The sequence below is a fragment of the Phaethon lepturus genome, unplaced genomic scaffold (genome assembly GCF_000687285.1).
Source record: "Phaethon lepturus isolate BGI_N335 unplaced genomic scaffold, ASM68728v1 scaffold25565, whole genome shotgun sequence".
NCBI lineage: Eukaryota > Metazoa > Chordata > Aves > Phaethontiformes > Phaethontidae > Phaethon > Phaethon lepturus.
This window is the reverse complement of record NW_010543137.1, coordinates 3369-16680: the sequence shown is the minus strand read 5'-3', so window position 1 is coordinate 16680 and position 13312 is coordinate 3369. Positions and strand designations below refer to the sequence as shown.

General features: G+C 37.3%; 1 protein-coding gene across 1 annotated transcript in view; it reads right to left on the bottom strand.

Moving 5' to 3' along the window:
* Nucleotides 1-10644, bottom strand: part of PRKAA1 (protein kinase, AMP-activated, alpha 1 catalytic subunit) — a gene marked incomplete at both ends in the record, with an annotated part of 14362 nt that extends 3718 nt beyond the window's left edge. The window contains 5 exons of the mRNA XM_010288264.1: nucleotides 2632-2856; nucleotides 3720-3807; nucleotides 5582-5726; nucleotides 7413-7506; nucleotides 10503-10644. Coding sequence (XP_010286566.1) covers nucleotides 2632-2856; nucleotides 3720-3807; nucleotides 5582-5726; nucleotides 7413-7506; nucleotides 10503-10644 — 694 coding nt within the window. The remainder of the gene's footprint in view (nucleotides 1-2631; nucleotides 2857-3719; nucleotides 3808-5581; nucleotides 5727-7412; nucleotides 7507-10502) is intronic.
* Between the last annotated feature and the right edge of the window lie 2668 nt (nucleotides 10645-13312).

Below are 13312 nucleotides of genomic sequence, written 5' to 3'. Positions count from 1 at the left end.
CCCACACTTGTTTGGAAGTGAAGTCCCAGACCAGAGGTGACAAGCTTTCTAGATATCAGGCCATATTCTCTTACATGCCTTGCCACCCATAACCACACTGCTGTGGGGCCTGTGTGACATTCCTAAATAGCTTGTTAACCGTAGAAAAAGCTGAAAACAATATTCCTAAGAAATACCAGTATAAGTATTTTGATTACCCAAGGATGCTCAAGATACAGACAAGTTATTGTAACAAGGGAGAAAACAAAGGTGGCTGTGAAGGTGCCATTCTGTATTTCCTCCGCAAAAAAACCCCACCTCTCAGATGAGGAAGTGTAATTATTAATTGTCTCCACAAGATGGTACCCAAAGTACAGTAAGAGCTTCAATACAGAGCCTAAATACCAGATTAAGCTCAAGGCCGATGTTTTAATACTAAATCTCCCAGGGAAAACATTGCTAAGCACTACAGAACACAGCAAACTGCAAAAGCCAAAATCAGCCTCTAACATGTACAGCAAAAAAGCGAACATGCCACAGATCAATGATTATTGATACAGATAAATCAATATCATGACCAGCAACTGTTAACAGATATAGTATTAACAGATTTGACGAGAGCCTATTAGACAGAATCTGTAATCTCAAACCCCTCGAACCCCAAGTTGGGTGCCAAAAAGGACTGTTGCATTTTAACCCCAGCTGGCAACTAAGCACCACATAGCCACTCGTTCACTCCCTGCCAGTGGGATGAGGGATTGAATCGAAAGAATAAAAGGAAGAAAGAAACTTGTGGTTAAAAAAAGTTTAATAATTAGAAAGATTTTTTTTTTTAATTGTAAGGAAAATAAACAACAAAACAGGGAGAGAGGAAAATAAAACCTAAGAGAGACAAGCAATGTAAATGAAAACAATTGCTCATCACCAAGTGACTGATGCCACCTAGTCCCCTAGTCCCCACCTGCCAACCTCCCTCACAGTTCTATTACCAAGCATGACATCATATGGTATGGAATACCCCCTTGGTCAGTTGGGGTCAGCTGTCCCAGCTGTGTCCACTCACAGCTTTTTGTGTGCCTCCAACCTACCCACTGGCAGGGCAGCATGAGGCGCAGGGAAGGCCTTGACACTGTGTAAGCACTATTCAGCACTAACACACCTGTGTGTTATCAACACTATTTTCAGTGCAAATCCAAAACACACCCCTATACAAGGCAACTATGAAGAAATTTAACTCTGCCCCAGCCAAAGCCAAGTACAATGGACCAAACTCTAACCACTGTGATCCCTAGAACATGCCTCAGCACAAATGTGTTGAGCAAAATATGCTTTCATCAAAAGCAACCAGTTAATTTGGAAGCAGAAAAAGCTTTTCCTGTATCACTACAAAACATAGCCCTAGCTGGATGACTGAACCCAGAGGAGTATTTGTTACTCTTCACTGTAGTAGGCCTCTCCCCTTCCATGCCACCCCCCAACCCCAAAGAATGAAGGTATTCTGTTAAAGTCAAGTTTGTTCTTTAAACTGTGAGGTGGTATGTCTTATAGCTAACAGGACAGAACTGTTTAGGATTCAAAATCCATCCGTATTCCATAACCAACATTCTTCAACATCTTTTTCACACCACTTCTCTTCCAGACTTATTTAACATGACTGAGATAAGCTAAGTTCTCATCTACTCAAGTTTTACAAGGCTTAGCTCTCACAGTGCTTTGACTTCTGCAAGAAAGTACTTCCCATTGTAATAAAGTACCAAGGGATAAGCACACCACATTTTTTGTTCTACTGAAAGAACATGAATATTGCCAACTTCCTGACTTCCAACGCTAAAAGAAGCAGCATTTTCACTAAGATAGTATATCAGGGCACTCTCCTTAGGTTTTTCTGTTTCATTTGTAAGAAGCTCTAACTAAGTTGCTGCATGAAGTACAGCACGAAGTCTCAGCTACCAGTTTGGTGGCTTTGGTGGTTTTTTATTTGGTTGGGTTTTTTTGTTGGGTGGTTTTTTTATTTTTTTATTTGACTCACTGCACACTTGTCAAAGCAGTCACCTTCTCCAGAATTTCTTTTCAGAATCAGGGGCCCATGACAGCTACCTGTACCTACAAGCTTTAACTTATCAGTATTCAATGCAGTAGTTATCACCCATACACGAATTCATGCCAGGGTTTTGAAGCTAGAAAGTGGTATCTTGCATGTGGAATATGCACTGTCTTAACAGATTATTTTTCAGAGTCTGAAGAAATATGAATAAAAGCAGTAGTCATCAGGTTAAAGAGCCATAACTTCCTCTCAGACATTTACAGTACAGAATAGTACAAAGACTTTTTTCGCCCAGAGAAGATAATGCAGTGTAGTTTATGCAAACCATTCTGCAGGTAAACAGCTTTGGTGTAGTGATCTTAAACAGAGTTTCTCAGAATCTCTATATGTAATGTATATAATTTGTTTTACTGTGACCTCCAATAAATACTTCATTGGCCACTGGATCTCAGAACCATCAGCGCTAAAGCCAAACTATCAGAAGTTGAATTTTTCATCTCAGTCTAGAAGACAAGGACAAGCTGTATGAATGATTTCTTTGTTCTGCATATTTGCACTGAGATTACCATTCCAGCATCCTTGTGATCAAACATCAGTTAGTGTTTTACCTGATGTCTCTGATTGTTGCTCTCTTCATTGGATCCACTTGCAGCATGTGCTTCAAAAGACTAATTACAGATGGATTCAGGTATTGAGGGGTATAAAAGATACCATCACATATCTTCTTAAACAGGGTTGGCACATGGTCATCATCAAATGGAAGCGTTCCACACAGCAAAGCATAGAGAATAACCCCACTGCTCCAAATATCTACTTCTGGACCTGCATATAATCTGGGAAAAAGTTATCCATTAGTGACTTGTGTTTAATACATTTAAATAGACTTTTTTTCTCTACTTACTTACACTGTATCACAGTAATTAAAAGTGTATGAACCTGGGAGAACTAATCTGCAAGTACTATACCATTTCAGTTCTGTGCCATGCCTCCCTTGAACTATAGTGTCCTTCCCCTTCAAATATATAGCAGGGCACAAGTACACAGTTTTCCTCTCTATTGTACAACAATAATCTACAAATGCAATTTAAGATAATGCTAAACTGAAAGAAATTTGCACCTACTGCTAAGAAAGCCCATGTTATAAACTGTTATCACTGTTTCACCAGAATCTGTGTGAAGTCATCTATCTCCCATATCTGTGAGGCTGAGAAGTTTAAGACAAATCCATACAGCAGAACCTATCACATATTCTGTGCTACTGCCTGAATAAAACAGACTTTGGCCTCCAATCAGCAAGAGGCAATATGAGGGTGGGTAGCTGAAAGCAGCAGAGCTGACAGCCATCTAGTCCAAAAAAAACAGGGAAGTTACCTTCAGACTATCTACTCCATTTCACAGCAGACTTTGCCTGTAACTCTATCCATACCTCTACTTCCAAGATCTGAGCTGTGAGATTTTTAAACCAAGGCACACTGTACACAGTGCATTTGCAGCATTAATCATCACCTCCACATTACTAGTAAAAGCTAGTTCACAGAGGCCTTATACTCATGAAAAATTATCTAGACAATTTGAAGTTCTGCCCACAGTTCCTCAGCACCAAGCTTGCCAACTGAACCAGTTTTGTAGCATTTAGAATGAAGCAGCAAAATGACTGAAATACATGCACACATGTATCCAATATAAAAAAAACTACCTTCCTGAAATTACTTCTGGTGCAGCATAGTTAGGGGAACCACAGCTTGTTCTTAAAAATTCTCCATCTGACATCATATTTGATAGACCTGAAAGTGTATAAGAGTAACTACTAAAAATTAAGAGAGCAAAATGATTTCATACTGCATATACAAGCTAGAAAAAATCAGTAGTCATTCAAATTAGAAAATTAACAAATTTATCTCAGCAAAGAAGTAACATTGATTGGAATTACTGAAATTTTTATATGAATATGCCACATAGTCCTCCATTTAGTTTACTGGAAATTTGAGTAACATCAATCCATTACTGCACACCATCAAGAAATATTTGAGAATAGGCACGATAGACAACAAAAGTTGCTTTAAGGGAGATAGAGCAACATAGAAAGATAGAATTTCAGTCATTAACAAGAGTCTTAAAAACCACACTTGCTTGTAAACACCAAAGTGGAAGATGGTACCACAGGATTGCCTGAAATTCTATAAGAGGTTCTATAGAATAAGAGAACTGAGGAGTACATATGCCTTTAGACAATTTAGACACCTACACTGCTCAGTTGGTTCCTGAATCACTGCAATTCAGTAGTTTGGTTTTAGATACTCTGTTAGTAATTAAAGTGTACTTAAGAACTAGGCCATTTTCGTTCACCAGCCCTCAGTATAATATCAGTAAATAACTACCACTTCTAGAATAGCTTTGGAAAATTTCTGTTTTCCTCAGTGCATGTTCAAGACTACCATAAAACAAAGAACTGAGCCTCCAAGAAGGGATTACATCCTCTTATGAGAGGGCAGGTGGGGACACAGGTGGCAAAGATGAAAAAGCACATCTTCTCTAGCTTTCATATTCTAACACACAAAAGCTTTTATTAAACTCATTTAATACACCCAACATGATTAACAGTGCTACAGCTTTGCTGTTACTTAAGTTAGAGGATGACTTTTTCATAAGTTACTGTACTTCATTTCTTCACCACGTAAACTATTTCACCCAAAGTATTTTGTCCATGCAGATAATCAATACGATTCCCAGTGCCCACATACTTGAACACCATACTTCAAATATACACTTAGAATACTCAGCATTACCTATTTCATCAGAGACCTCAAAGTGCTTTACAAGGGCAGGTATTATCCACTATATCTACAAGAAATGTATCATGACGATATAGCAGTATGGATACCTTACTATGCTTATATGGTGAGGTTTCCTGATTCAAACTGTTCCAAGAACTAGCTGCCAGTCTTCTCAGCAGCTGTGTCATAAACAGCTAGTATAAACAACTAAGCTTTCTGATTAGTTAGGCAGGTATATAGAAAAAAGCACAGGAACTTACAAGATTTACTGATCTTACTTTTTATGCATTAATTACATTTTTTCAATCATATCTTTAGAGTTTTTAAAGTGAATTGAAAGTAGTTTAATAGGAAGATTAGTGTATTTTACCACAGCAATGTGGTTCTTAAAAATGTTGAACTGCCCTTGCACTGTACGTCCAAGAAAGCTAGGCATCTACAATTTACAGCCAGTGAAACAGGCAATAGGAGTGAATTGTGAAGTGGAAAGGTCAGGAGCCAAGTCTATTTAGCATTTCGGAGAAAATATGGTTAAGCAAAACAAACCAGTTCACAATTTCACCCAGTCACAGGAAATATGTTAAAAGAAAGCTTGAGAGGAAATCAAGTTCTACACATATGCGAGAACATCATTCTACCTTACATTCATACTCTTCAGGTTCTTGTATTGTGTCCCACCACCAGAATATTCAAGTATACACATTTTATTAAATACTTCCCATAGTAATTAACTGGATCTAAATAATACCAGAAATACGATCAGATATAAAATAGCAATGCTTACCGAAGTCTGCTATCTTGGCATTCATGTGTGCATCAAGCAGCACATTTTCAGGCTTCAGATCTCTGTGTACTACCATATGCCTGTGACAGTAATCCACACCAGAAAGTATTTGCTGGAACAGACGTCTACTTTCCTTCTCATCAAGCTAAGACAGACAAAGGTTTTAAACAATTATGAGACATTGAAAGATGTCTTGTTTTCCATTTATATGAATTAAAGGAAATTATTCCATGACTTAAAGTTCTCATTTACAGTTTTGATATTTTATACAGCAGATTATCAGAACTTGCAGGAGAAAGCTTCATCACTTACATTATTTTGTTTGTACCACAGCTCTAAAGGACTAACACATACCCACTGGCTTAGAAAGTCACTGAAATTTCTCAATCATGCTTTTGAAATTGGTTAGGCAGATGTTACATACTCAGTAACTATTATAAACAGTAGCACCCAACCATTAACTGTCTAACTGAAATATCAATGAACTTTTACATTTAAGCACAGCATAAGATTTAAGTTGATAAAAGCTGCTGACATGCAGTACAGAAATAAGTAAGATTTAGGTGCTATTGATGGTATTAGCAGCTAGCCTGAAACAACAGACTTAGCTGGGCATTCCCTATGAACATGCCCTAATCCATGTCAAAGTTTGTTCTAACAACTAAAAGTACCCTGACTATCTAGATTGTCAAAAGTGACTTCAGAGCTTTCACAGAAACTCTTCCACTAGTAGTAGAGGGTAATAAGGGTACAATGGTAGCTTTCCAATAATGGGTTATACTGGAGAAATATTTTTCAGCTACTCCAGCTGGATACATATCCATCCAGTTTGTACCCAGTAATGTAAATTAGCTTATCAGTGGAGAGGAAAAATGCTATGACAAAGTCATACATAAAGATCTGAAGCATGTTAACATATAACCATTTTTACTTTCAGGACAAGATGCTGAAGTATATTTTAATCGCTAACAGCAAAAATAACACTGAATACATAAAACCAAACCTTAATTGAACTGGGTGTGACCAGTACCCCCTGCTCCTGGTAATGTGGTTAGCATAATTAGCACCATTTTATGAGGCAAGCAGCCATTCTGTGACCAAGTCACATATTTCTGCCCTTTCCCTCATTATCAGGCCCTGAAGGTCCTGTGAACTAAGCAGATGAATCAAACAGATTTCTTCTTCCCCTCTCTACCAGCCTCAAGATTCCTGGGCACCCTTACCAGCCTTGGAGGTCCCAGGCAGCCAGCCAGCCAGGTGGTGGCGATGACTCCATCACAGAACAGGGAAGCATAAACTGTGCTCTGTGCACTGTTAATAAAATCAAGCAGTTACAAGTCCTCAGTGGGGAGCCTGGATCAGAACCGCTGCTGGACAGTGAGAGGCATGATGCCTCAGTGGCCAGGGACACCTCCACCACCCTCTGATTCCTCCAAGGAGGGAGTGACTGACTCGTATTCTTCAATATGATTTTCGAGTCTAGACTGTGATTGTTGTATCAATACAGCAAACCATGTATTAAGATTTGACCTGATCTGCAAAGGGTCTCAGTGATTAGAAATCGTGAGTTAAGTTGTCTTATAAATTCTGTATTACACTACTTCTAGATCATACTACATTGATTCTGCTTGTAGAAATCCTGTCCCATTCTAATAATAAATGCTATGCTATACTAATCATAATATCCTGTTAAGAAAATAAAGCTTTAATTATATCATTCTGTCAAGGATCCCCCAGAAGTCTGTCCCCTCAGTGTCAGGTGACACAGGAAAGTTGCAAAAGCAAAAACAGAATGCAAGTCATTGATTTGTAGAGTTGGACTACTTCTTACCCTTCCATTTTTACAGATATAATCAAACAGTTCTCCCCCTGAAACATATTCCATCACCATGAAAATGTCAGTTGGTGTACTGATGACCTGGTACCTGATAAGAGAAGGTATCTGTTAGTCTACACACTCAGTATAAAATACTAGTTACATTTAGTTAAAACCAAATTGTGCAGAGTCAGATAAAAGTATACTTTTAGAAATTTATCAGACAATTTACAGCTACTAGAATGACAGTATCTTTCAGAAGCTATTTCCTCTCCTTTCACTATGTGATGCCATCATTGCTAAGACTGGCAGAAAATCTGTATTCCTTACCAAGAATATCAGTCTTTTTACTTTCAGAAGACTAAGCTTAGTCCAAATGATTTCTATGAAACTTTTTACAGTGCTGTGTCGCAGGCAGCTTGGTGCGGTGAGGAAGGAATTCAAAAGGACTTTGCTAGCATCTCAAAAATATACCTTAACATGCAAAAAAACTGCCTTGCCATAACCATGACGTGTACTTCAAGACTAGAAAAAAAATTGCTCTTAATCATGAATATAATCTTTTAGAAAGACCTAAATTTGTCATTAGTATTTAAGAGTACTGACACTTGGCTTATTATATTTTTATCATTCTAATTTGATGAAGTTTCAAAAAACCCAAAACTTTGAAGTTTTGAAATAACTAGCTAATAGCCAAACTCCCCGTTTAAAAAGATACTGATTTTGTTCTATACATCCTTACCTAAAAGTTGTTTAATTTTTACCCTGTACAACAGTTAGAAGTGATCAATTTTTAATGGAACAAGAAAATGAACACTGGTAACACCACACCCAAAACTCAGGTATTATAGAAAAGACACGAGGTAGCAATTAGAGGAAAATTAATATTTCAAGGTACTTGAATTCAAATACCCAAATTGCAAAAAAAACTTGAATTCACACATACACTACAGAACTGCAATGTTCTTCAAAATGACAATTCCAAGACAAAGGTGAAAACAGACATGCTTCAGCTTACTGAGGCAAGTTATTCTTGAACTACATAAACAGCAATGAGTTCAGACTATCCAGGTGAATGCATGTGTTCAAATATATGTGTGCATATATTTAACAGCTTAGTATTATGCCTGAACATTTTAATAACCTCAATACCTTTCTGAGTCAGTTATCAACATAACATCTTCAAAGTTAGTTTTACCTAAAATCTTATAGTCCATGATGTTTACCTTTCCTCATTTTCTCTCTCATACCTTGGTTGGAAGTACCTCATGTACTTAAATAACAACATTCTGAAGCCAGGGCCAAGACACTACTACAGAAATAGTATTTTAATCTTTTTAATCCAAAATTTGCAGCCATGCTTCTCTATAGTCAGCTCATTTTTCTGGTTAAGGAAAAGGAGTCTGTGGCATAGTTACACACCTATAATATAAATAAGGTTATCAAACCACATAGCATAGATGACCAGAATGCAGAGAGAGTCAATTTTATGTAGGAAAACAAGATGCATTCTACTGCTAGAGGCCAAAAAACACAAGAGGAGATGCTCCAAAGGTTTTTGTTTAAAGCATAGTATAGAAAGCAAGCCATATTGCAACAGGCTTGCAATTGTATATACTGCTAAAGCTATGAAGTTTTTCAGAAAGCACAGCAATGTTCCAAATTAGACATTGTCTAATTTGTAGTATTCAGCTGAAGAAATCTGTCTACCTTTATCCCAAATATCTTAAGCTGCTCTAGCAGTTCCCCAATCCAGTTCCTAATAGCACAAGCAGCATGATCCTAAGTTACCAGAAAGTCTACCTGCACAACAGTATCAATGATCTCAAATGCTATTTATACATAGGCTAATAATCCTTCTGCTTTAGCAATGCAGGCCGACGAACTGAAAAATTGGGGATCCGTCAGCTTTTCCATCACCTCCTACATCTTCTCTCTTCTCTCCACACACAGATGAAAAAATTCTCCCCATAGTTCCCTGAGAAAGAAACTGTCATCTGAAACCTGTTAAGCTGACTTAACACCTTAGCAACACCTTAGAACACATTCCTGTTCCATCCTCATATCCCAGTCAGTACACTGACACCTCCTATTTTGTTTTGGCTACAGGTATGTCCTTTGGACTCATTCATGAACGAACTCTAACTGGCAGCACTAGCAATTTTGCAGCCAAGTCAGCTCAATAGTCTTCTGAAAACTAATCCACTGAAGAAGTTAGCGAGCTGATCTTACACAATCCAATTTAGCTTCAGTCTAAGAGCTGTTGCCAAATTAAAGGGAGTGTGTAGGTATGGCAGCTGTCAGTGGCAGCAGGGTCTTAAGACAAGACACTGCCAATCAAAAAAACATGATTAAGACAGTGAAAGTCACCCACACTGTGGAGGTATAGGTTAACTTTACAGGAAGTGAAAGTCAAAAAATCCATGGCATTCATAATTTATTCTCTCAGACCAGACATGAGGGGTCTACTCTGGTACATTGTACTCTGAACTCCACTGATAAACTATTGATCAACTAACAGACGGAAACAGGCACACAGTAAATACCACATTTACAGAAGTGGTAGCAGCTATATTGAAGAATTCTGAAATATCAATCACATATAACAAACTGCACATTCTTAATTCAGAGAAGTCTCACAGAGTGCCATCTACGTTGGAAAACCATAGCTCACTGATCAGCACATCACTAAAAACATACTTCAAGTAAGAAAACACAATAAAGGAGTTATAAGAACAAGATCATAAAGGGCATATTTATATTTTCTAAGCAGAAAAAAGATCAAATATAATCAGAAAAAGAAAGCTAAAACAGCAGCTAAAAAACAGAGATAGATATTACTAGAAGTATCTATCATGCCATTACCTTTTATATACCTGTCCAAAAAATTTGTAAGCAAAGATCTAGTGGAAGTTCTCTGGCCTGCAGAGATCAGTTTTGTAGAAATGCATTACAGAGGACTCTGAAAACGGTTGCATACTTGGATAGTTGTTACTTTCCTGAAAAGATACTGCTAGTAGTATTGCCCTTAAACATGTTTCAAATCAGCGAGAGCAAAAAGAGATTACTCCTTAAATAAGTTTTATTATAGCAAGCAAAACTTACAGCTTGATTATATGGGGATGCCTGAAGAGTTTGAGGTTCTGAATTTCCCTGCGGATCTTTCCTACAACATCAAGGCTGCGAATCTTCTGTCGATTCAGGATCTTCACTGCAACTTTATGCCCAGTTAACTCATGTTTGCCAACTGCAAGGAACAAGGAAATATTTAGTCAGGGTTTTCAATTGCTCCATAAAGACACTAATTTGTCCATTTCAACTGTAGCCAAGAAATACACGTGAAGATGTTAACATTACACATGTCCCCATTATCTTTGGGGAGACTGAAAACCAGATGGCTCATCATTTATTCTGCCCTACTGCGATTTCTTCCACAATTCTATCATTAGAAGACGAATGGGACATGTAAGAGAAACCCTAAGCCTAACCCTCGGAAGTCTTGTAGCATGACATTTTTGCACTACTGCAAACAAACAAAGCATATCTCAAAACAATGCTATCTTTGCTAATTAGGGAGACCATTTTCTCTCCCTGTGGAAGTCACTCTGAGCTTTTGGTTCACTTGGTAACCCACTCAAACATGTTCTTCTGCAGCTCTTCTACTTTATCTTATCTATTTACTAAAGAAAACATGGCTATCTTTCCCTCAAGAAGCCTGTTTCAGCAATTACTCTGAATTACCACTGAGAGTAGCTGATCAGTTTACTTGAAAAATAATTATTTTTCTGTCCTTGGAGCAATCTGACCCTGTAAAAGCCACACAGTCTGTACAGGAAACACCAGAGCTTTATTAAATAAAGCAAGTGGCTTCAAGCTTTATTTAAATATATCCATGTGAAGCTGTGATCCACAAAAATCTTTCTGCATTCAACAAATAATTTGGATAGAATCAGCAAACACTTATCAGTCTGTAAATCTCATTCCCAACACAAGACTCTCCTGCTGCCTTTTGCATCGATACTGACCTAAAAACCAACGCAAGTGAGAAGAAATTCTTAGCAGAGAGACAGAGATAATGATAAGCATCTGGGTGATTATTCTTACAACAAAAAGATAGTCAGTGTGTAAAATAAAGCAGTTTGTCTAAATTCCCTAAGTAATTAAGTAGTGGATTACCCAAGACCCTGAACCATCACAACGCAGTTGCTAGATGCCTTTTGTACCTAAGAATACAGAAAAGCTCCAACTGCAAGATGAAAACATACATCCCATCATTCAAAGGAGCTATTATCTAAAAATGGCTACAATAACCAAAACACCAGAGAGGCACATTTGCACTGCTAAGGAATACAGGACAAAGCCCACATCCATCACAAGTTCTAGACAGGCCACAAAGCATTGGCACTGCAAAAAATCACATCACCTATGAGAATTATTTGCTTTCAATCATATCTACAGTTAAAGCAATCACATCTCCTTTGTTTTCTTCAGTTCAAATGTGATTGAAATTTTAAAGTACCCAACAAGTTATATCACCTATGTTCAAACCCTAAGGAGTACTGGATCATTAACAAAAAACATTAGAAAAGCAACTATTCCATGTGAATTACAAAGTCTTTGCCTATCAATAATGTGAACTCAAGTAGTTCTTCTGAATTTGGGGGAAAAAATTTTTAATCAGTATGTTAAAACTTAACATTAATTTTTATTAGTAAGAAGCAGCTTCTTAGACTAACCAAAAATCAGTTAGACACATGAATTTGCATCTTCTTTTGCTTTAAAAAGTACATTTAAGGTGTTTAATTTAGTAAGTAGCATATATATTTGAGTAATTCTACAGTTTAGCATATAAATATTCCATTCTGACATGCATTGTGTTATAAAGCCTCATTTATCAGCCGATCTGTTTCATTTCTGATTTGTCAGACTACCTTAGATGAAAACTGGAATCTCATTAGAACTCAGAAAAACATTAGAAAGTAATTTATAGCTACAACAATTCGTGTTCAATATGCAAAGCACATAAAAGTTTTTCAAAACACATTTTTCATTCGAAGTAATTAGAGAGTAACATTTGCAGTTGACTGAAATAAATTGTAGCTGTCATAGCCTTCACGATTGTGTGCCTCACGCCTTGATTGTAATCACTGACTGGGAGAAAACAAGATTTTCTACTTCTTCAACTCTGTTTGCCAACTTTGAATAAATCATTCTAATGAAAACATACTGTGGTTTTGTGCAGGTGCAAGAAGATCCCAAAAAGCTTGTGTACTTGCTTAAGACATTTCAAATTGAATCACTGGTGGAGTCGCCATCTCTGGAAGTGTTCAAAAAACGTGTGGATGTGGTGCTTCAGGACATGGTTTAGGGGACATGGTGGTGTTGGATTAATGGTTGGACTTGATGATCTTGAAGGTCCTTTCCAACCTTAGTGATTCTGTGATTATTTTCTTCAGCAGTTTTTGCCTCCCTTTTTAAATTCCATTTAAGATTATAACAAATCTAACTTTTTAAGATAAGAGTTTCAAATAACCATCTACTTAATGTTTTCTTGGATATAGTTCGAGGTTTTCTTGGATATAGGTCAAGGTATTTGTTATCAGTAAAACAGCAAACACTAACCATTAACAAGACTGCTGACTACTTTTGAATTCAGCATAAAGACAGAACTGAAAGCAAGACCTCAGATGCCAACATCAGGTGGAAAACTAAGCAGCCAGCGTTATCTTTCTGAAAGCTACTTCGTATTACCTCTTGACAGAACCTTTACCTATAAAAGGGAAGTAAAATAGAAGTAATCAAAATATATTTACATTAGTCACCCTAATCCTCCACCATCTATCAGTCCTTCAAATGAACCACTGCAAAAAGAAGTTTATCTTACTGACCTAACATTTCCCTCTATCTCTTTATTC